Raw genomic sequence first — 21,255 nt, forward strand, 5'->3', positions numbered from 1 at the left:
TTGTATTTCTAGAAGAGCAGCCACAGTAGGCCCTTTCCTTCTCTGGGCTATAGTCTGTTGCCCTGTGAGCTGCTTCTAGTTCTGTTTATGTACTTTAGATGGGACTAAAGTACTTGGAAATGTACCTCAGAACTAATATTGGGGATTTTGTTTAAAGAACTTTCTTAGCTACCCTGCTCCAAGAGCTAATTAGGGGAGAAACAAGGATGACCCAGAAGAGAATATAGTGATAGTATTAGAACTTAAAATATTCTATCAATAAGTTATTTTGACCTTTTTTTGATAATATGGTACCATTTTACCCTAAATTAGAATTTAAAAGCCTTGACAAAGCATGTTATATAACTCATGTTCCTATACCTTTCTGATAGAACACAGGTCCCTTGTATAAAGCACTTTGGCATTCTACTTCTAATAATTTGACCAAAGAAAGCACAAGATAATGAAGCAGCCTCCACCCTCCCCAGTGCTGGGGATTAAACCCAGGGCCTTGTGCATGCTAGGCAAGCTGTCTCCACTAAGTTAAACACCCTAGCCCAGAAGAAGTAGCATCTTAAAATTTTTATTGATGATTTTGAAAACTCAAAGAGAATCTAAATATTTAACAGTAGGCAAATGGGTCAGTGAAATGTAGCTTGTTTCCTAAATAAAACATGATAAATTCATTGAACTATCTGGCAGTGTGGAAAAATGTTGAATGGGGAAAGGAAGAGAATTTAATTGTAGTATAACTACAGTTGATCTTAAAAATGCACAGGAAGAAAGTCTGAGAAAATGTATCAAATGATAAAATGTATGTTAAGTATTTTTCAGTATTACTTTATAACAAAACCTTAAAAAAAAAACTGTCTCCTTTTTCTTTCTCTAGTCAAGCCTTCGCATTTCCCCTCCTCTGCCTTTCCTGTCTTTGACTGGGGGTGGTCCCAGAGACCCTTTAAAGATGGGGGTTGGGTCCCGTATGGACCAAGAGCAAGCTGCTCTAGCCGCAGTCACTCCCTCACCAACCAGTGCTTCAAAGAGATGGCCAGGAGCTTCTGTGTGGCCATCCTGGGACCTTCTTGAAGCTCCCAAAGACCCCTTCAGCATAGAGAGAGAGGCCAGGCTGCACCGGCAAGCTGCAGGTGAGTGTGGCTTGAGAATGTTTGGGGCCTGACGCCTTATTCTGGGAGCAGAGAGAAAGTAACCTTGGTTCACACCATGATGAACTATCTAGAAGAGATTTGGTTGCCTGGTGAATTCTCTAGATACACAACAAAGCATTTGTTCTGTGGAGTAAGGAACAATTTTGAGGCTGAGAGGAAAGAGACATAATCAGGTACACAAAGCTGTGCCACAACATAAGGGGTTAGATCCATCTCTTGTTTGTTTGCTTCCATGGAGATAGCTTTGTACTGCCCTTGATTTGATTCTTTTAAGGGTGGATGCCTCCAGAGAAACTTTGGAAATGATGCCTGAGATTTTGTCTACCTCTCTACCCCTTTTCTGATTCAAAGACTTGCCAGCCACAATACATGCTGGGGCTTTCTTCCCTAAGACTTTCTGATTGGTACACTCAGGGATGCACTGGGGATGGGTGGTCCATTTGTCAGTGTCTAAGGTATGAGATGTCATCAAGTGCCTGGTCTCTTAAGAGATCTTAAATGCATATTAAATTGTTTTCTCTTTATCAGTGCTTTGAAGTAAATGAGCTATATATGCCATTGACTACTAATGTTTCAGGGAAATGCTCACCAACCACTGTTCTGAGGTCTTGGAGTTGATGACTAAGTGCATGTTAGTTTCTCTATTCTAATTGTCTCCTTAGGCTTTAGTTTCTTTCTACTTAGAGAGCTAGACCAGATCTCATTCTCCCCTAACAATGCTGCTGCTGCCCTTGTCATCTAATGGTTTTGGCAGCCCACCTTTGTACTTTCTTTGGTGCCATTGTTTTCCTGTGAATTGATATTACCATGCTTTCAAATGAGGCCATTATATTGATTTTCACTTTGGTCATAAAATCTACTGATAGTTATGCCCAATTTCTTGTTGTAGCGAGACATTGGGCCTGTGCCTGTTAGGGAATGGGCTTCCATATCCTTGTCCTACATGAAAATGATGGTTTATTTGGATGTCTGCCTCAGTATTGAAGAAATAGGGCAAAATGGTAAAGACTAGCCACAATCCCCACCTAGTTTAGTTTTTTTGATCAAGAAAGGCACAGACTGGGTGGAGATAGGATTATGTACTGATGGGTGACTGAATTGGTCATCAAGAACATGTCTCTAGAAATAGTTCAGGATGGGCCAAACAGAAGAAAGTTCCTATAGAGCAAAAAGGGCTTTTAAACAAGGTATTTGTGTTTGGTGTAAATAGGAAGTGCCAAATCCATTATTGTTCAGTATTGGCATCAAGGAGGGCCCTGTGTCATGGTTCTGACTTGGGGAACAGTGTGACATTACTGATTTTTTGAGTTGCTAGTGGTAGTATATTGGCAGTGTTATGACTTCCATGATTGAGTTCAGAGCCAAGACAGGATAAGAGTAGAACAATAGTTTCTCATTCAAACATTGGGGAGAGGGCCTATTTGGATCAATGAACCTATAGGACATTTATATTTATATTTATATTTATAGGACATTTATATAAAATACTCTATTTACTTGCAAGTAATTAGAGATTTATTTAATACTGTAAGCATAATATCCAGATAAAACTGCTTTGTGGTTAGCACTATCAGTTATATGTTTGAAAATAGCTTGGGTATGATGATTGTTTACCTTATATGTCTGATTTGGCATTCCTTTCAATTTTAGTGGGGACAAAATTGTTAAATTAGGATTATCCAACTGAACTGAGTAGATTTATGAGATATGACATTTCTTGCCTTTCAGAATAGTCGTGGATATTCTCCCAGGCAGCCAAGTTAGCATTGTGGCTGGATTATTTCTTCCTGGACAGGTCCATTCCGAGGAAGCTTGGTGACTTTGTCAATTCATTGACCCTTTGTTTGTTTCTTCATCTTCTTCCAAAGCTGTGAATGAAGCCACCTGTACCTGGAGTGGCCAGCTTCCTCCCCGCAACTATAAGAACCCCATGTACTCCTGCAAGGTGTTCCTAGGAGGTGTTCCCTGGGATATTACGGAAGGTGAGATGCCTTCAAGACCTGCCACAGAGTTGAAGGTGGGGAATGTCTTTCAGGAGACGAGAGGCTGCATCTCTGCTTCAGCACAGTGTATTACTGGAGTGGGTGAGGAGACAAGTGCATTTCATAGATTTCCTTAGTGCTTCATTTCTGGTATTTACATCTGTCACTTGAGACCAGAGTTCAGTTCCAAATTGTTCATCAAGAAAGGTGAGCCTATGCTGTGCTTTTCCTAGGGAGAATGGTGCCTCAGTTTCTACTGTTCTTTCCCATCTCTTTACAGCTGGATTGGTTAACACCTTCCGTGTTTTTGGCTCTCTAAGTGTGGAGTGGCCTGGTAAGGATGGCAAGCACCCCCGGTGTCCTCCCAAAGGTAATATGCCTAAAGGTAATAAAGACATGGTAGGAACTTTTATTTCCCCTCCTTAGTACATAATCTCACCAATGGGTGATGGGATGTCACAGCCGCATGCTGGTAACATGGTGGGCACTCCAGGGCACATATCTTTCAGTGGTCAGCACTTCCTCTTTGATTTGTCACATCCCTCTGTTTCTTCTGGGCTAATGTGTATCTCTCTCCTTCCCTCTCAGAATGAGGCATTTGAAAAGCTTTCCCTTGCCTGACTTTGCTGCCCAGTTATTTTGCTGCCCGACCTAATTCTGAGATCCCTTTGGAGTTGGCAGGAATGAGGACCAAACACCTGATTCCTCACTGTTCTCTAAAATGAGATCCCTTCCCTGTAGAAAGGAGAAGGAGCTATTTTCAACTCTGCCCCTCTTCATGAAACTGAACCAATGGTTTAACTAGGCTTTTAAAGCAATACTTATATCCCTTGGCAGACTGGGTACAGACCTGCCATTCCTCCTGGCTCTGCTGACCAGAGTACATTCTATCCTGGCATAAAGAGCTGGGGGGCAGTGGTGGGGTCCTTTATCTTAGCTTGCCATTCTTTCAGGTGGGAGATAGTATCTCTCTCTCCCTTGGCCTGGCATATGGCACAGCAAGTGCTTCCATTCCACAAGACTTTCCAGGAGTAGAACAAAAATTATCTTGTACTCAAGGCCTCCTCTCTTGGAAGAAACCACTGTTGTAAAGCCAAGGCTGAGGAGTAGTCACCTGAGAAATGTTAATGTAATTTTTCTCTCATTGGGAATAGGGTACGTGTATCTGGTTTTTGAGCTAGAAAAGTCTGTCCGGGCCTTGCTTCAGGCTTGCTCTCATGACCCACTGAGCCCAGATGGCCTGAGTGAATATTACTTCAAGATGTCCAGCCGAAGGATGCGCTGTAAGGAGGTGAGTTATTAGCGTGGTGTCCCTTCTGGGTCCAGGTGGTAGAGGGAGGCACTGGATTTCCTTAGGATGGGTAAATATTGCAGACTGCAAGAGGCAAGAGGTATTCCCATTGAGCTAAGAGATCTGTTCTTCTTGTCATATAATAAATAGAACAATATCTTCTAATTACACTTTTAACAACCAACTTTTGTACCTTAATGTACCTTAATGGGCTAAGAATGCACTCTTGCCTATAGAGATCATATTATTTCCCAGCTCATTCCCCCTCCCCAAAACCCCCCTTATTTTTATTAGTTGTTTTTTTTTTCCCTTGCTGGGGATCATATCTAGGGTCTCATGCATGCCACGTGCCTAGCCCTCCTACCCTCCCCTTTTTCTATCCTATACTTTCATCCCAAACCTCTTACCTTAGAGATGAAATTGAGAACAGCATTGTTCTCTTGGATTAATTAGTAAAACCACAGGTACTTTCTCTAGTTTGGCTCTTCTGACCTCCCAGTATATAGTGGGTAAATCTCCCACCATGTCTTCTTCATTCTCATTCAGGGCTTTATTAGTTTTCTCTATATAACTCTTTCCTTATACTTCTTTGGTTTCAGCCTGGGTGTTCTTGGCATTATGGAGTTATCTCAACTGGGGATCTCGTAGCAGATCCTTGTCTCAGGCTTACTGGGTAGTCTGGGTGGAGTTTAGGAATCTTGACTATAATAGGCGATCCATTGGTTCTAGTGGATAGAATTTGAGACCATTTGTTTTGAGTTCAGGAATTGTTGTAGGGTTTTTAAAAATGTGATTCCAGAACACATCACTTTTAAAACATTAGATTATGTTTCTGAAATTTTGTTTCCTCATCGGCTAGAATAACCTTTCTTATTAAAAAGATCAGAGAGGCATACATAGGCAAAGCACAAAGAATATTCAGGGCAGCAAAACTATTCTGTATGATAATACATATAATTCAGCATATAGTGGTAGATACATGTCATTACATGTTAGTCCAAACACTTGGAATGTTCAACAGACATCAAGAGGGAACCTAGCCAGGCACAATTGCTTGCAATTCCAGCTACTTGGGAGGTTGAGGCAAGAGGATCGCAAGTTTGCAGCCAGCCTCAGCGATTTATCAAGGCCTAAGCAACTTAGTGAGACCCTAATTCAAAACAAAATAAATGAAAAGGGTTTAGTAGTAAAACCCCTCTGGGTTCAACCCCACCAAAAAAAAAAAAAAAAAAAGAGTAAACCTAATATAAACTAGGGACTTAATGTGATGTGTGAAGTTAATCAGTCATAACAAATCTATCTTCTGGTGCAAAATGTGATGGTAAGGGATGCTAGGCAAATGTCGGGGGTGGGCAGGGAGTTAGTATATGATAAATATTTGTACTTTCTCCTCAGTTTTACTGTGAGCCTAAAACTACTCTAAAAAGTATAATCTACTTTTTTAAGATGTATGATATGGGGAAAAATACTTATTTCTTCTTTTATTCCAGCAGGAAAACCTATTTCAACTCATTTATTTTTTAATTTTTTTATACCTTTATTTCATTTATTTTTATGTGGTGCTGAGGATTGAACCTAGCATCTTGCACATGCTAGGTGAGTACTTTACCACTGAGCCACAACCCAGCCCCTATTTTTAATTTTTTTAATATAAAATATTTATTTACAAATAATTTTTCTCAACAAATAGAAATTAACACATTTTTATGGACTTCACTGTGATATTTTAGTACATGTATATAATGCATAATCAGATCAGGTCAAGTGGCATACCAATCACCTCATATTTTGTTTTCAAATATTTATCAGAAAAATACCTATTTTGCTGGGGTGAACATATCACATTTGATAATCCATGTAACAAATTTGACTCTGTTTTATGGGTATTCCCTGGTGTCACTCACTTTCTTAGTGACAGGGCAAGTTCATCTTCTGGCTGCCCATGGTGATTCCTGGTCCCCCTACCTTCTCTCCTGTCTTGCTCTGTGGCTCTCGGGCAGCAAGCAAGAGTTCATTGTATTCCAGGACTTAGTTCACATGCTGCTTCTCCCATGTGCCCTGCTTTCACACTCGAGACTGTGATGTTCACACCACAGACCATTTCTCTGGTGTTTCTGTGACACCTTTCCCATCTCCCATTCCCTTCTTGTCACCTTGTAGAGATTTAGTATTTTTCTCTGATGCATTGTCTGTAGGCTGTCCTTGTTCTCCTACTTCTCTGGCTTTTTTTAAAAAAAAAAATATATATATTTTTTAGTTGTAGATGGACACAATACCTTTATTTTACTTATTTAAATTTTTATGTGGTGCTGAGGATCGAACCCAGTGCCTCATACATGCTAGGCTAGTGTTCTACCACTCAGCCCCAGCCCATCTGACTCTGTTGTCACTGTGACCACCACCATCACCATAAACACAGTATTTGACTCCCCCCTCACTTCTTTTTCATCTCAGATAATTTATCCACTCTGCTCTCTAGATTCCTGTTCTGAGTCCCCCTTTTCTGGGGACCCTTCTTTTGTGTGTTCTATAATTCCAAACTCTTTGGTATGTAAAATGGGATTTTTCATATTCTGCTGGCTCCTCTCATCCTGGAGTCATATAGACCTAGATCTCATCAATCCTGATTCTTCCTTGTTTGCCTACCATGCTCAGGTGGTCTGAGTTCTGAAGATCTGAAGAAAAATCTACTTGGGGGCTGGGGATGTGACTCAAGCGGTAGCGCGCTCACCTGGCATGCGTGCAGCCCGGGTTCGATCCTCAGCACCACATACAAAGAAAGATGTTGTGTTCACCGAAAACTAAAAAATAAATATTAAAAAAAAATCTACTTGGTCTTGTCCTGTTCTGGGCTTATTGCCACCAGCCTTGTTCAGATCTTAATCACCTGTCATCTGAATTACTGTTTTTGCCTCCTTCCTGGTTTCTGCTTCATATCTCTTCTTGTTTCAAGACTTAAAAAAAAAGATCTTCACAGATTATTTTTCTAAAAACATCTGGTCATCTGTCAACTCATTTCATGTGACCTCCTACCAGGTCAGACCCAGAGAATTCAGAGGTAAAAGACATTGTCAGCTCCTAACCTGGTGTAACTCAAGATCTCGGGGGTCTCTGTGTGTGACTTTCTGCCATTTCGTGTGTTTCTGACACAAGTCCTCTGGTGCATATGTTGGGCCAGTGACCATCTCACAAATATCATTAGCATGCTCACCCCTCTGTTCTTCAGATCCTTACTTCCTTTCTTGAGGACCCACACTTTCTGTTAATCAATTTTTGTGGCCCTTGATTAGAACATACAGTTGGAGATTGTGACAGATTGCTGGATTTTGGGGTATGACATTTTGGAACAGTTTTGTTTACTCTCCAGGATGAGTGAGTGCTGTTCTTCCCTCTACCTTCAGCATTCTAGACACATGAACTCAGTAAAATTCAAATTGGGATGGGTAAGGGTGTCTTACTAGATGCCTGTGGACTTGAAATGGGTGAGGATGCCTTCTCACCCCTGCATAGGCCTCAGTAGCCCCAACTATACTACTTTTAGAGCATATTCCCTGCCAATCAAGAGCCTCTCTCTGTGGCTCTCTGCCAGGGCTGATATACCTTTGGGGGGTTTTCAGGTGCAGGTGATCCCCTGGGTGTTGGCTGACAGCAACTTTGTCCGGAGCCCTTCTCAGAGGCTGGACCCCAGCAGAACAGTGTTTGTTGGTGCCCTGCATGGGATGCTCAATGCTGAGGCACTGGCTGCCATCTTGAATGACCTATTTGGTGGAGTCGTGTATGCTGGGATTGACACAGATAAGCACAAGTATCCCATTGGTAAGTGTCCTATTTTTGTGTGGGAAAGCTTGGTGGCCCCTGGGAATAGGCCAAGATTGTGGTACTTTCTCTTGGGAGTGGAGAAAGAGGCCTGACCTAGGTCTGTGGATCAGCTTATTTCAGTGGCATAGCATGTTTTCTAGACAAGTCACCAGTATTGGACCCTCTGCACCCAGCCTTCTACCCCCACCTCCCACACAAAGAAGAAAAAAGTTATCAGAGGTTCTGCAAGGTGATTAGTGATAATTAGACAAGAACTTTGTTGAGAGCTCAAAGTTCATAGCCAAACCAGTTTGGGATAGACGATGGGTAATATTTTATTAAAAGGTCACACTTTTATGAACTTACCCAGTTTCCTTTATTAAAAATTCTTGAGAAGCTCTGGTGTTGTCTCAGGTCAGAAACGAGGTCAAGCTGGGGGAGGATTTTCTGGGTGACTCGGGTCGGGTAACAGTGCAGTCATAGCCTGACTGTCCCAGGTTAGGTGAGTCTGTTGGTCTGACCACTGGGTTTCAGTCTGACCACTCCTAACCTCTGATGGGTTAGGAGGTAGAGCAGAGCCTGAACTCTCTGATCAAGACATGGTAACCCACCTCCCCAGATGCTTAGTCTGCCCACCCACACTGAATCTGGTCAGGAAGGAGCACCATGTGCTCATCAGTGCTGTGCCACAGATTGAGAACAAGGACTTCAGAGACTGTAGAGGCGGAGGCGGCACTTGGCAAGATGAGGCTTCTGCAGTTCTTCTCCTAGGACTCCAGGTTATCTCCAGGCCAGAAGGGGTGTGTCTTTTGGGCCTCCTCTTCAGAGAGATATTCTGTCTGCATCTTGGTTTTTACCCTGAACCCTTACCCCTACCTGTGCATTTTCCTATACTGGAAGAGTCCCTTTTCTGAATGATTTGTGACAACGTAGTCTATAACTACCTTAATATGGTAGCCACCAGCTAAATGTGATGATTGAGCACTTGAAATGCAGCTTCTTCCATATGTTAAAATATTTTGAACACAGGGTTAAATAAAATATTAAAATTAATTCCACCATTTTTGTTTTGATATAGCTTAAGAATCATGTAAGTACCCCATATTTTTGTTGGACAGCACTGCTATAGAAGTAGGGTTTCTTGAGTGTTGAAGAATGGCATTTGGGAGAATTTGGCTAGAAAGTAAGCCCATGTCTATTATTTCTAGGGTCTGGTCGTGTGACATTCAATAACCAACGTAGTTACCTGAAAGCAGTCAGTGCTGCTTTTGTGGAAATCAAAACTACCAAGTTCACCAAGAAGGTAAGTGGTGTATGCCCTTACTCTGGGGCATCTCAGAGGGACTTGGTTTTTAGTTACTACCCAGGGCAGGACTGTGACTGAGAAAGTGAACCAAACCACAGAATTAACATGACGATTGGGTGGGCCTGATTTTCGTAGGCTCAGGAGGAAAGGAACTGAGATGATTGAGCCACCTGAGAGAGCGGGCAGCTTCCCTCATTGTTATATTCACCTGGTATTGCTAAATAGCTTACTTCCCTTTATCCCTTTTCTGAATCCTCTGAACACTTGCCTATAGAGGGCCAAGGTACAGTTTTCTGAAAAGAGTAGGCCATAAGGGGTGTGGTTGTCTGAGTCCTCAAGGCAGCCATGTGGCTCTGCATGGTGTGAATCTGCCATCTAGTTTCGCTGTCTATGTTCTCTTCCCATAATTCTCTCTAGTTGCCATTAAAACAAATATCCAATAATGTGCCCAATAATGCGTTCCTGCAGCTCACCTAGCCTCCTGGTGAGAAGAGCCATTTCATCTTCCTCTGTTACTTTTCTGCAGGTTCAGATTGACCCCTATCTAGAAGATTCTCTGTGTCATATCTGCAGTTCTCAACCTGGTCCTTTCTTCTGTCGAGATCAGGTGAGTTCCCTGGGCACTGACGTCTGTGAAGTCCCTGTGTCAATTAAAAATTAAGCCATGTTTGTGACATCGAGTGTCGGAGTTCTGAGGTACCTCATAATGTCTGAGAACACAGAGGAATAGGTAGTAGTCATGGGATACACTATAGATAGTTGTACCATAGCTCTTGGGGAAGCTTATTGAATTGAATTTTGATACTTCAGCCTTCTTCCTGGGTTGCTGCTATGCAATGACATTGTTGGTGGGTGGTTTTGTAGATACCTGTGTGGTTGGCTCAGTGGTACCTGTGAGCCAGGTACTGCTGCTCTGGCTCTGAGACCCTTTGGATTTTTCCCAACTCAAGGACCCCCTTCTGGACTGCTCTGATTTTTATGCCTGGGCCATACCCACAGTTGTCAGAAATAGCAGCATGGAAACTTTCTATTGACTATTTCTGGGTGGTGGAGTGTGGATGGATCTGGATGTGTTTGGCATTACTTCTCAAAGTAGAAGGTACATATGCCTCATCAGAGAATCTTGTTGAAATGCAGATTCTGATTCAGTAGGTTTGGGGTAGATCCTGAGATATTTCATGTTTATAACACATTTCCAAGTGGCGTCTGTGTTGTTGGTTTGAATCACACTTTGACAAGTTTTGGGGGAAGTTTTGGGGCCTCTTAGGTCACTAGTAGTCCACTTATGCTTAGCTTTGTTTGTTTTGTAGTAATACTTTTCATTCAGTTTGGAGTCTCTGGTTAGATAATCAAACTAAGACTCCCAAGTGAGTTTGAAGTTTGGATAGTTAGGTAAAGCCTAAAAATGAGTATCTTTCTGATCAACCTTCTCAGGAGGTCTTTTATGGACCAAATCTTTCACAGGTGGTCCCCATTTTCAGAGAATTGCTTAGAAGTTAACAGCTTTTGCCAGGCATGGTGGCACAAACCTGTAGTCCTAGTGACTAAGGAGGCTCAGGCAGGAGGATTGCAAGTTCAGTGCCAGCCTCAGCAACTTAGTCATTAAGCAATTCTATGAGACTCTGTCTCGAAATAAAATATGCAAAAAGGGATGGGCATGTGGCTCAATGGTCGATTCTCTGGTATGGGGTGGAGGAATGGGGGAAGACTTCCCTGAGGTTACCCAGCTAGCAAGAGTTGGTGCTGAGACTGAGGTCCAAACCCAATCATCTCTCCTCACTTACTGGGAAATGAGCCTGGCATTAGAATCTGTAGTCAGCTTTTCAGACATTCTCTCATATTAGCAGCCATGTGATAGAGCTACTCTGTGGGAGGTGAGAAGGGTAGGGGAATAGAAGACCAGATGCTGTTACGAGAGAGGAAAACTGCACAGTATTTGTACATACTTGGAGCCCAACATATTTACTTAAGAGCACCCACAGAAATAAGACTGGATTTGCTATGGTTGGTCCAGGGCTTTGGAGGGCTTGCAGGAACCATCTCTTCTAGCCTCACAGAGTCCATGGGGGTCTCCGGTGTCCTCTCCAAGCAGAACAAGCAGCTCATGCAAACAGCCCCTATGCCTGATGCTGAAATAGGCATGACATTCCTTTTTTATCCCCAGGTCTGCTTCAAGTACTTCTGCCGGAGCTGCTGGCACTGGCGGCATAGCATGGAAGGTCTGCGTCACCACAGTCCCCTGATGCGGAACCAGAAGAACCGAGATTCCAGCTAGAGGAGCTGGCCTTGCCCAGTGGCCTGTGGAGCCCAAGGCTGGCAGGTCAGGCAGCAGCCTGTACCACTGTGCCACTGGCAACCAGGGAGCTGGTTTCCCGAGGACAAGGGAAAATTGTAGTCACCTTTGCACTTGCTGAATCTGTCTTTGTTTCTGCACTAATTACTGCACAATGAGTTTTGTTGGGTTTTGTTTTCAGGGGGTGTGCCAGGGCAAGGGCCCTCTGGACCACCCTCCAAGCAACTCTGTAGTTTTCCCAGATTTTAGTTCCTCATTTTGCAGATGAAAAGCAAAAAAAAAAAAAAAAAAAGAAGAAGAAGAAAAAAAAACTATGTGTCCAGAAGGTATTGACACGGATGCCTACATCTAGGTTTATTTATTAAAGCGCTTTTTTACATTCCTTGCAATACTGATGGTGATGATGCACAGGTCTCATTGGTTTCATTCTTGCAGTTGCCATACAGTGCCTTTCCATTTATTTAACCCCCACCTGAACGGCATAAACTGAGTGTTCAGCTGGTGTTTTTTACTGTAAACAACAAGGAGACTTTGCTCTTCATTTAAACCAAAATCATATTTCATATTTTACGCTCGAGGGTTTTTACCGGTTCCTTTTTACACTCCTTAAAACAGTTTTTAAGTCGTTTGGAACAAGAGATTTTTTTCTTTCCTGGCAGCTTTTAACATTATAGCAAATTTGTGTCTGGGGGGACTGCTGGTCACTGTTTCTCACAGTTGCAAATCAAAGCATTTGCAACCAAGAAAAAAATTTGTTTTATTTGAAACTGGACCGGAAAAACGGTGTTAGAGTGGCTGCTGTATATAGTTTTAAATGGTTTATTGCACCTTCTTAAGTTGCACTTACATGGGGGGGAGGGTTGATAGAAGTTTTTAATCACAAAATCACAGGACTTTTTTCTTTTGTAACTGAGCTAAAAAAAAAAAAAGGGCTGCTTTTTTTGGTGGGGGCAGATGAAGGCTCACAGGAGCCCTTTCTTTTAGAGGGGACAAGTACCCTTCCTTAATATATTTCATTTGAGGAATGTATGAATCAACAGTTGCAGTTGACTGAAATGCTACTGGAATTTGAAAACTTGACTCTTTTCTTTCCTTCTTTCTTTCTTTTCTTTTATTTTAATACTACTTGCCCCTCTTAGGGAAGCTGTGTGCCAAAGAACCAGTGTCATAACCCCCTCCCCCCTCCTGCTGAGCTGATGTTGCATTGTTGCATATCCCAGCTACTCTGTGGGTTTTGTGAAGCTGTGTGTGAAGTCTCTACCTCATTGTAGTATATGCAGGCAAGACTGCACTCTCCTACAACAGATGTGTGGAGTAAGCTGTGGTGTAGTTTTTTTGGCACATAATAAACACGTTGCAGCAGAATTCTGGCTTTGTCTTTGTATCTTGAGATGTGGGTGATAGATTCCTGAGAAAAACTTGTTTCCTTGGATTTTCTGTGGTGGGATTCTAGCCCAGGATGATGGTGGAACCATGTGGGAGACATACTCTTGTGAGTTCTGGGTCTCTTCCATAGCCAAATGTACTTTTGGAGATGCCTCTCCAGTAGGTGGTTGCTTCACGTAAGAAGCTCTCATACTAAAGTTTCTTGCAGCCTCCACATGAAGCTTGGAAGATGTGCAAGTACATCTGCCCAGGTATCAGGAGCCACTTGTTCTTATCTTCTGTGAGCCCTTGCATGTTTTTTCTTTTTAACAAAAAAAAAAAAAATTTTTTTAGTTGGACACAAAACCATTATTTTATTTCTTTATGTGGTGCTGAGGATAGAACCCAGGGCCTTACACATGCTAGGCTAGTGCTCTACCATTGAGTCACAACCCCAGCCTCTGCAGGTTTCTTCCTGGGAGGCTTCTCAACCTCTTGAACTTCTTGAACTTGTCTATGCTGATAATTCAGCTTTTTGCTGGTCTTCAGGGAGCCCTATCACTGGACTCTTAACAGGTTTCCAGAACTTGGGACAGAGTCTCATGACTTTTTTTTTTTTTTTTTTTTTTTTCAGGTAGAGTAGGCTGAGCCCAGCTGTTTGATTCTTTAGGAGATTATGATTTAGTCTGAGGTATAGAGACCTGCAAACTGAAGCATCCCCTCTATGAGGTGGAAGAGTTTATATTGGGTAGGGCTGGGGAGACCCCTCAAACAAGACTGAGAGGTGATCTTGTACTTTGGGCCTGACAGTTTGGGTTAAACTTCATTGGAAGTTTACTGATAAAGGAAGCTCCTACAACTCTTGAGATTCTGACCCTTTTTGTATCCTCTTTAACTTTCCTGTACCATAGAGGCATCCCTGCCCCCCCCCCTTTTTTTTGTCCACATGCTACTTTCAGGGTGAAGGCTTCCTGCCCTTTATCCCTCCATCCCCAATAAGTTGCAAATTTGGAGTGGCTGAGACAAGTTGAGGAATGTGGCATAGTCCTGGACTCTTTTACATCTAACCTGGCCTTTCTATAAGTTAAGTGTGACCTAAGACTCCCAAGCCCAGGGAGGGGACCTGGAGGAAGGAGGGCGGGCCGGGCCCCTCCCCTCCCTAGGCTGATAAGGGCAAAAGGGACAAACTGCTGGTGGCTTCAGAAAGGCCTGATTTGGGGGGTGGGTAAGGCAGAAACAGTCTGAAGACTGCAGTGGTGGGTAGAGGAAGGAGAAAGCACTTTCACTTGTTGGGAGTGCTGCAGGTGAACTAGGACCCTAGTTTATTTAAATGAGAGCTTGCTATGTGCCAGGCACTGTTCTAGCACTAGCTAAACAAAAGGGCCCTTGCTGTCATGGGGCTCAGCCTTTGTTTCTTGACAGGTGCCTTAGCACTAAGTATTAAAGGAGTACTGTACATAAATTGTAGGGAAAGACTGATAGTGTGTTTGAGCTAACGAAGAAATGAGAAAATTTCTCTTAGTACACCCATTTCTCCTCCAGATTAGATATGACAAATCTGACCCACAGACACAATGAGGTCCCTTGGAGGGGTGCCATCCCTTCCTCGTCTTCCCAAGCCTCAAACCTATTCTTTTCGACCTGGAGTGTGTGGGAGAGAGGCATCCCTCCTGGTCCAGAGCTCATCCTAACAGGAACAGCATGACAAGGGCCTGGGCCACTAGGTAAAGCCAGAACGGAGGGGGTAGCACCGCCCACTGGAGCCGGACGCGAAACACCCCGCTTCCGCCCCATGCCGCCAGAGGCCGCTGTGGTACTCCCGAGCGAATTCCGCGATTCTCGCCTGGGCGGAAGTGGCTTTCTGGCCGGCGCTTTATATTGCCTCTCTCTTACTTCCTGTTTCCTCTTTTGCCAGGACCCGCCAACATGGTAGGTGTTTTCGTTTGAGTCCTCGCTCCTCCTCAATCGTTGTCCATCCTCAGTTTTCCCGGACCCTGGCCCACAATGGGAGACTTTGGGCCAGTCGGACGCGGGTTCCCGTTAGGCTGGAATTGCGACGGGCGCGGTTCTTGTAGAGCTGGGGTTGTGGTCGGCGCTAGTTACTCCCGCCCGTCCAGGTTCACCTTTCTCCTGCGGTGATTCTGGTCCTTTAACCCGGACTTGCTGGCTTGCGAGTGACTTCGTCTCTGCCCGCAGGGCCGCGTTCGCACCAAAACTGTGAAGAAGGCCGCCCGGGTTATCATCGAGAAGTACTACACGCGCCTGGGCAATGACTTTCATACCAACAAGCGCGTGTGCGAAGAGATCGCCATTATTCCCAGCAAGAAGCTCCGCAACAAGATCGCAGGGTGAGTGAAGGCCTGGAAAAAGGTGCAGAACTGTGACCGCGGACTGGCGGTGGGAATTGCCGTCCTCGGATTTGGGGAAGACTCCCCCCCATGGTTTTGTTAGCGCCAAGCTTCCTGTTACTCCAGAAGGAGTTGGAGGTTTGTTTTTGCAGATTTTGCTGGGATGTTCGGGTTATGACTGGCTGTCATGGTTAAGGTAATCGAAGTCAGATCTCTGGACTTAAGTCTTACTTGGTTTTTATTTGCTTTTAATAAAAATTACTCACTGTTGCTATTACTCAAAAAATTGGTAGAACTATATGCGAGAAACCAAAGGAACAGAAATACTTCACTAAGGGGTTCTGAGTGGGAGGTTCTTCGATGGGGAATCCTCTTTTCTCTCTGGGAAAAGAACTAAAACTGATGTGTATCCAGATGTTCTGGGTACCAGTAAAAGTCCAGTGTGTTCTTACTGTGTGTACTTATAGCTATGTCACACATCTGATGAAGCGGATACAGAGAGGCCCTGTGAGAGGTATCTCCATCAAGCTGCAGGAAGAGGAGAGAGAAAGGAGAGACAATTATGTTCCTGAGGTAAGTTTTTTGGATCTTCAAGTTTCTGGCTTCCAAAGGGACCTCCACTGAGAATTTCAGGAGGCTTTTTACCAATGCACCCTCAATCAACTTGTAGGTGCCTATTATCTCCTGTTTGGTGGCCTTTTTTGTGACCTCTTGGAACCAGGTTAAGTCTGTTTTTCCACATGAAAGACCTCTTGCCCCTAACAGTATTTTTAAAATGCAAGTTCTGTCTTAATGGTTTTCTGAGTAGTCAATGGGGGCACAGGAAGATAAAAGCAGAACAGCTTTTTGGGGCCTCTTTTACTGCTACAACAGACTTGATCACTTTATGGGTTCCTAACCTTTCTCTCCAGCCCCAGTCCCCTCTTCTGGGTATGGGGGGGGTGTTTTTACTTCCTATCTGCTAATTTAAGAATGGGGGACAGTTGAGGTGAGGGAGAGCTCAGTGGTTGATATTTTGGGTCTGTCTCCCTTCTAGGTCTCTGCCCTGGATCAGGAGATTATTGAAGTAGATCCTGACACTAAGGAAATGCTGAAGCTTTTGGTGAGTGTCCCTTAGATTTCTCAAGAACTCCTTGGTCAGGATCCATAGTAGCTTTCTGCTATTTGTAATGGCAGTAGATCAAGTCCAAGGTCACAACTAGTAAATGGCACTAAACAGATTGCTTTTAAAGTGGTTTAGCTAGTATTGAGTGCTGGGTGGTTTGAGAATTGATTGAGTGCTCATCACAAGATAATCCCAATACAGTGGTATCCAGTATATCCTTCTTAGTTTCTTCCATTTTCTTTTTGGTTCTGAGGCTGACTTATCACATACACCCCCTTTGTTGAAGTCCTGCCTCACTCCTTGGGATACTGAATGTTTGAATGCTCATCTAAGAAATGAGCTGTGATCTCACTTGTAGATACACACCAGGCACTACTTAGATGGTTGACAGCTATTTTCAGTACAATTTGATAATGTTTCTCTTTGGCTTATCTTTGTCCTTTCACATTAAGTTGGTGAAAGTACCATGGGCCTCAAAAGTCTATCGTGCTTTTGGTGACTTCAAGCTTCTCCCCTCTCCATTTCTTATCTTTAAATGTTAAATCATTCAAAAAGAGTAAAAAAAAAAAATGGACTCCTATGTACCTAACACCCAGTTTCCAAAAAACAGAGACTGTTGTAGGCTGTGAACCTTTCCCTTCTGAAATAACCTTTGTTTGAAATGCACCTTTTTATTTTTTTTTTCCCCCTTGTTTGAACTGTAAAATGGGTTTTTGAGAATGAAATGGGAGAATGAAGCAGGCCCTAATCTGGTCCTGCTTCCACTTTCCTTGGTAACTTGTATTCCTGGTGTTGAACTTTTGCCTGAAGCTGGTCCTGAAAAGGACGTTTTGTGTCATGGAGGATTTGTTCCAGTAACCCCCCACTGTAATAAAATCTGGATGCTAGGTGGCATATTTGCATATGACCTACGCATTCTGCCCTGTATTTTAAGTCATCTTTAGATTATACTTAGTGTCAAATCTATGTCAGTTGTTATGCAGTATTGTTTAGGGAATAATGACCTAATGAGCATATATGTTCAGACAGATTGGGTTTTTTCCTGAATACTTTCAACCATGTTTGGTTGGATCCATGGATATGGAGAGCAAATTCTATTCTCAAAGGATGGGTCTTGTCTAGGGCACGAGTCAGCCATCTAGTGGGTAGAAGCCAGGGGATGCTGGCACACTTTCAGAGTGCAGAGTAGTACCCTCTAACATATCTAGGCCAGTGTATCTGTAGTACCAAATTTAATAAGCACTGTTTTAGTATGAAAATGAGTTGTGAAAACAAGAAGAGCTGCATGGCAGGTTTGTGAAAGTTAGAAACAGTGGTTTAAGCAGAGATTTTTAAGTAGCTAGGCATTGTTGAAGAAACATCACTAGTGGAAAGTGGAAGTCTCCTAACAGCCAACTGCTCAAGAAGAGGGGTTCTTCAGATACTGCCTAGACCTTCCTCAGTGTTATGGCCCTAGCAGCAGAAGACATTTTTTTGTGCTGAGTCCCACCAGTCTAACTACATACTGATGGGGGCTGGCAGCACAGTCTCGCAGTGTTGCTATGGGGCAGACCCACAGATCTCACCTGTTCAGCTCACATTGAATCCGTTTTGTTGTTCTAGGACTTCGGCAGTCTCTCCAACTTGCAGGTCACTCAGCCTACTGTGGGGATGAATTTCAAAACACCACGTGGAGCTGTTTGAATCTTTCTGCTATGCTGTAATATTTTCAATAAACCTGGGAAAACAACTTTGCCTGTGTCATCTGTGGTGTTGGGTGTGGATGGAGTTAACTGCTGGCAGTTGCTTGAGATTTCAAGGAGCCATGTCCTATGATTTAGGAGTGGGTTCACCTGAATTCAGTAAAGGAGAAAATGTTAGCTGGATTCCTAGTACTAAGAAAAGGTGTGAATGTGTGTACTGAAGCCTGAAGGGAGGTCTGGGGCATGTCCAGAGGCTGCGATGCTTTTGTCAGTTTCCTCTTTCATGCCCTGGGTCTTTGCTCTTCACCCTCTTAAGAATACACATAAATTGAGCCAACTTGTTCAGTTTTAGAGGTTAAAAACTGATTTCTCACACCAGGGTTAGTGAGGTTGGTTTGTGTGCTGTGAATTCTTAAAGGGGGGAAAGGGTGTGTCCTTTGGTTTGTAGGGAGAGGCAGAGCTCACTATACAGTCCCAGTTGCTCTACGGGCTTTGGCGGATATAAAACTGTGGGTCTTCCTATCAGTGTAGCTGAGCTGGTGTGAGCTCCTGAGTATAAGGTTTGGGCTTTGTGTGTTTGGGAGAGCTGTTCGGCTTGGTGCCCAGGCTAATCCCCATTTATGTGTGGCCAAGATTACTTGGCAAGGAAGTGGCAAAACTGGGATTTGGATCCAGGTCAGGCAGGCCTCTAAACTGCTCTTTACTGATCTTGTATATCTGTCAGGCAGATACAATAATTTTTAAATTACTTTGAAATATTTGCTCTTATTTTCCCCCAATTGCTTTATCATAGTCTTTTTTACATTTTTGAGGCAGGGTCTAAGTTGCAGAGGGCCTCACCTCAAAATTTGAAAGGTTGATAAAATGCTATTATCTAGTCCACAATCAAAATTTTGCAAGTTTTCCCAACAATGTCCTTTATGATTTTTTTTCCTCATCCACCATCACTGTACCTAGTTTTCATGTTCCTTCTGCCTCCTGTCTTTCATGACTGACATCAGATTTTGTTGTTGGGTATTGAGATTGAACTCTGGCACTTGACCATTGAGCCACATTCTCAGCCTTGTTTTGTATTTTATTTAGACAGGGTCTCACCGAGTTGCCTGGCATCTTGCTTTTGCTGAGGCTGGCTTTGAGCTTGTGATCCTCCTGCCTCAGCCTCTGGACATCAGATTTTGAAAAATATTGGCCAGTTTTGTAGAATGTCCTTCAATTTGGGCATGTTTAATGTTCCCTCACAGTATGACCTAGTTTAGTGTTTTCTGTAGGAATGCCACAAAAATGATGTTCTTGGTGCTCCTGTTGAGAGACAGACTGTTACCTGTTTAATGATGTCTGAGCACTTAGTTTGAGGTTTATTGTAGATTTCCACAGTAAACTTGTTCCCCTTTTTTAGATTGGTAAATTGTGAGATATTTTTGAGGCTTATGATCCTGTTCATCTTTTACTATCTTTGGTACCTGTTTTTATTCCAACTCCATCATTATACAGTATTCTGTAGTGAGCTTTTTCCCTTACTTATTCACAGCTAGGTTTGGTTTACATTTTTTTTCTTTCTTTTTTTTTTTTTTTTTTTTGGTGTGGAGGTCAACTGTTCTCACCTAAATACATAAAGGAGCTTCCCCCACTAGGGTCTCCCACAGGTGGCTCATGAGGCTGAGGCAGGAGGATCGAGAGTTCAAATCCAGCCTCAACTAAGCAACTCAGTGAGACCCTGTCTCTAATAAAATACAAAATGGGCTAGGGATGTGTCTCAGTGGTGGATTGCCCCTGAGTTCAATCCCTGGTACCCAAAACAAAAACCAATAAAATGTGAAACTGGTAAACTAGCTACTGCTTATTTTTGCCTTGCTCTTCCACTGGGGGGCAGCATCACCGTTATTTTGCACGTCCTTGACTCCACCTGTAAGACCTTTCCTGCTGGATAACTTGGCTGCAGGTTAGGGAGTTGAAGAAAGAGGGGCCCAGGTGACTGCATTAGAGGAGGGCAAAGCAGCTGTTACCAGTGCCCCAGCAGGATGGATAACCTCTCTAAGCCTCAGTTCTTTCACCTGTAGTACAGGATTAATAATAATGCTCATTAGAGCTCCCTCCCCACCCCAGTGGATTTTAAGCAGCTGGCTAGGCCTCTCCCCCAGGGCTGTTTCACACAGATGTCTGGGTGGCGCTGGATGTGAAACTGCAGGAGTGCTGTCCCTCCCAGGTTCTTTGGGTCAGAATAATGCTTGTGGCATAATATGGACTGCAGAGTCTTCTGCTTCTGTGTCAGGGATGTTCTGCTCCTTGAAATTCTGTAAATGCCCCAGAAACTTTCTAGGTAATATTTCTTTTCTACCTATATCATTCTTTGTTGTTTTCAGCAAAGAAAAACAACTCAGATAAAAGTGAACCTAAGATGTGTATGTTTTTTAAAACTCATTGAGGGAACTAAGAAGGTGTTATCTGTTCAAAGGAGAAGGACAAACTTATTTACAGTAAAGGGATGTAGAAATAAATGTAGTGGACACAACTAACTTCTTCCACAATGAGGATGTCAACTGAAGCGCTAACTGAAGAATTGTATTTGCATGGATCTAGGCAAGAATCATCTACAACTGAAAGGTACAGATCTATAGGATCCCAGTTGCAACCCAGATTATTGTTTAACTGTGCATGGTGTTTCACTGAAGCATGTTTCCCCCATATTTGTAAATTCACATTTGCTCTCTGTATTACTTATGTCAAGACTTTTAATTTTACTATAATAGTAAATAGTGTTCTCTTGTAATTGACTATCTCATGTATCATTTTTTGATGTTTTCTTTTCTAAATTAATCAAATGCTTGAAAGTCACTGTGAGAAATATGACTAATGCTCATTTCCTTTTTATTTACAACTGCAGAGGTCAGCTAACTGGCTGGTTTATAGATGAACTTTGATATAAGAATGGCTTTATCCATTTCT

The 21,255-nt window shown here is 43.0% G+C and overlaps 2 protein-coding genes across 2 annotated transcripts in view; both read left to right on the top strand.

Moving 5' to 3' along the window:
• Cpeb1 (cytoplasmic polyadenylation element binding protein 1) overlaps nucleotides 1-12,006 on the top strand; it is a 61,713-nt gene extending 49,707 nt beyond the window's left edge. The window contains exons 4-11 of the mRNA XM_026388132.2: nucleotides 869-1,121; nucleotides 3,011-3,124; nucleotides 3,405-3,494; nucleotides 4,279-4,415; nucleotides 8,033-8,231; nucleotides 9,422-9,516; nucleotides 10,046-10,126; nucleotides 11,684-12,006. Coding sequence (XP_026243917.1) covers nucleotides 869-1,121; nucleotides 3,011-3,124; nucleotides 3,405-3,494; nucleotides 4,279-4,415; nucleotides 8,033-8,231; nucleotides 9,422-9,516; nucleotides 10,046-10,126; nucleotides 11,684-11,794 — 1,080 coding nt within the window. The 3' untranslated portion in view covers nucleotides 11,795-12,006. The remainder of the gene's footprint in view (nucleotides 1-868; nucleotides 1,122-3,010; nucleotides 3,125-3,404; nucleotides 3,495-4,278; nucleotides 4,416-8,032; nucleotides 8,232-9,421; nucleotides 9,517-10,045; nucleotides 10,127-11,683) is intronic.
• Nucleotides 12,007-15,030: 3,024 nt separating this feature from the next.
• Rps17 (ribosomal protein S17) lies at nucleotides 15,031-18,359 on the top strand. Its single transcript, XM_026388144.2, has 5 exons — nucleotides 15,031-15,106; nucleotides 15,374-15,525; nucleotides 15,993-16,098; nucleotides 16,562-16,627; nucleotides 18,233-18,359. The coding sequence occupies exons 1-5, from the start codon at nucleotides 15,104-15,106 to the stop codon at nucleotides 18,311-18,313; spliced, it is 408 nt and encodes a 135-aa protein (XP_026243929.1). The 5' UTR covers nucleotides 15,031-15,103; the 3' UTR covers nucleotides 18,314-18,359.
• Nucleotides 18,360-21,255: the final 2,896 nt, after the last annotated feature.

The sequence above is a fragment of the Urocitellus parryii genome, chromosome 6 (assembly GCF_045843805.1).
Source record: "Urocitellus parryii isolate mUroPar1 chromosome 6, mUroPar1.hap1, whole genome shotgun sequence".
Lineage (NCBI taxonomy): Eukaryota > Metazoa > Chordata > Mammalia > Rodentia > Sciuridae > Urocitellus > Urocitellus parryii.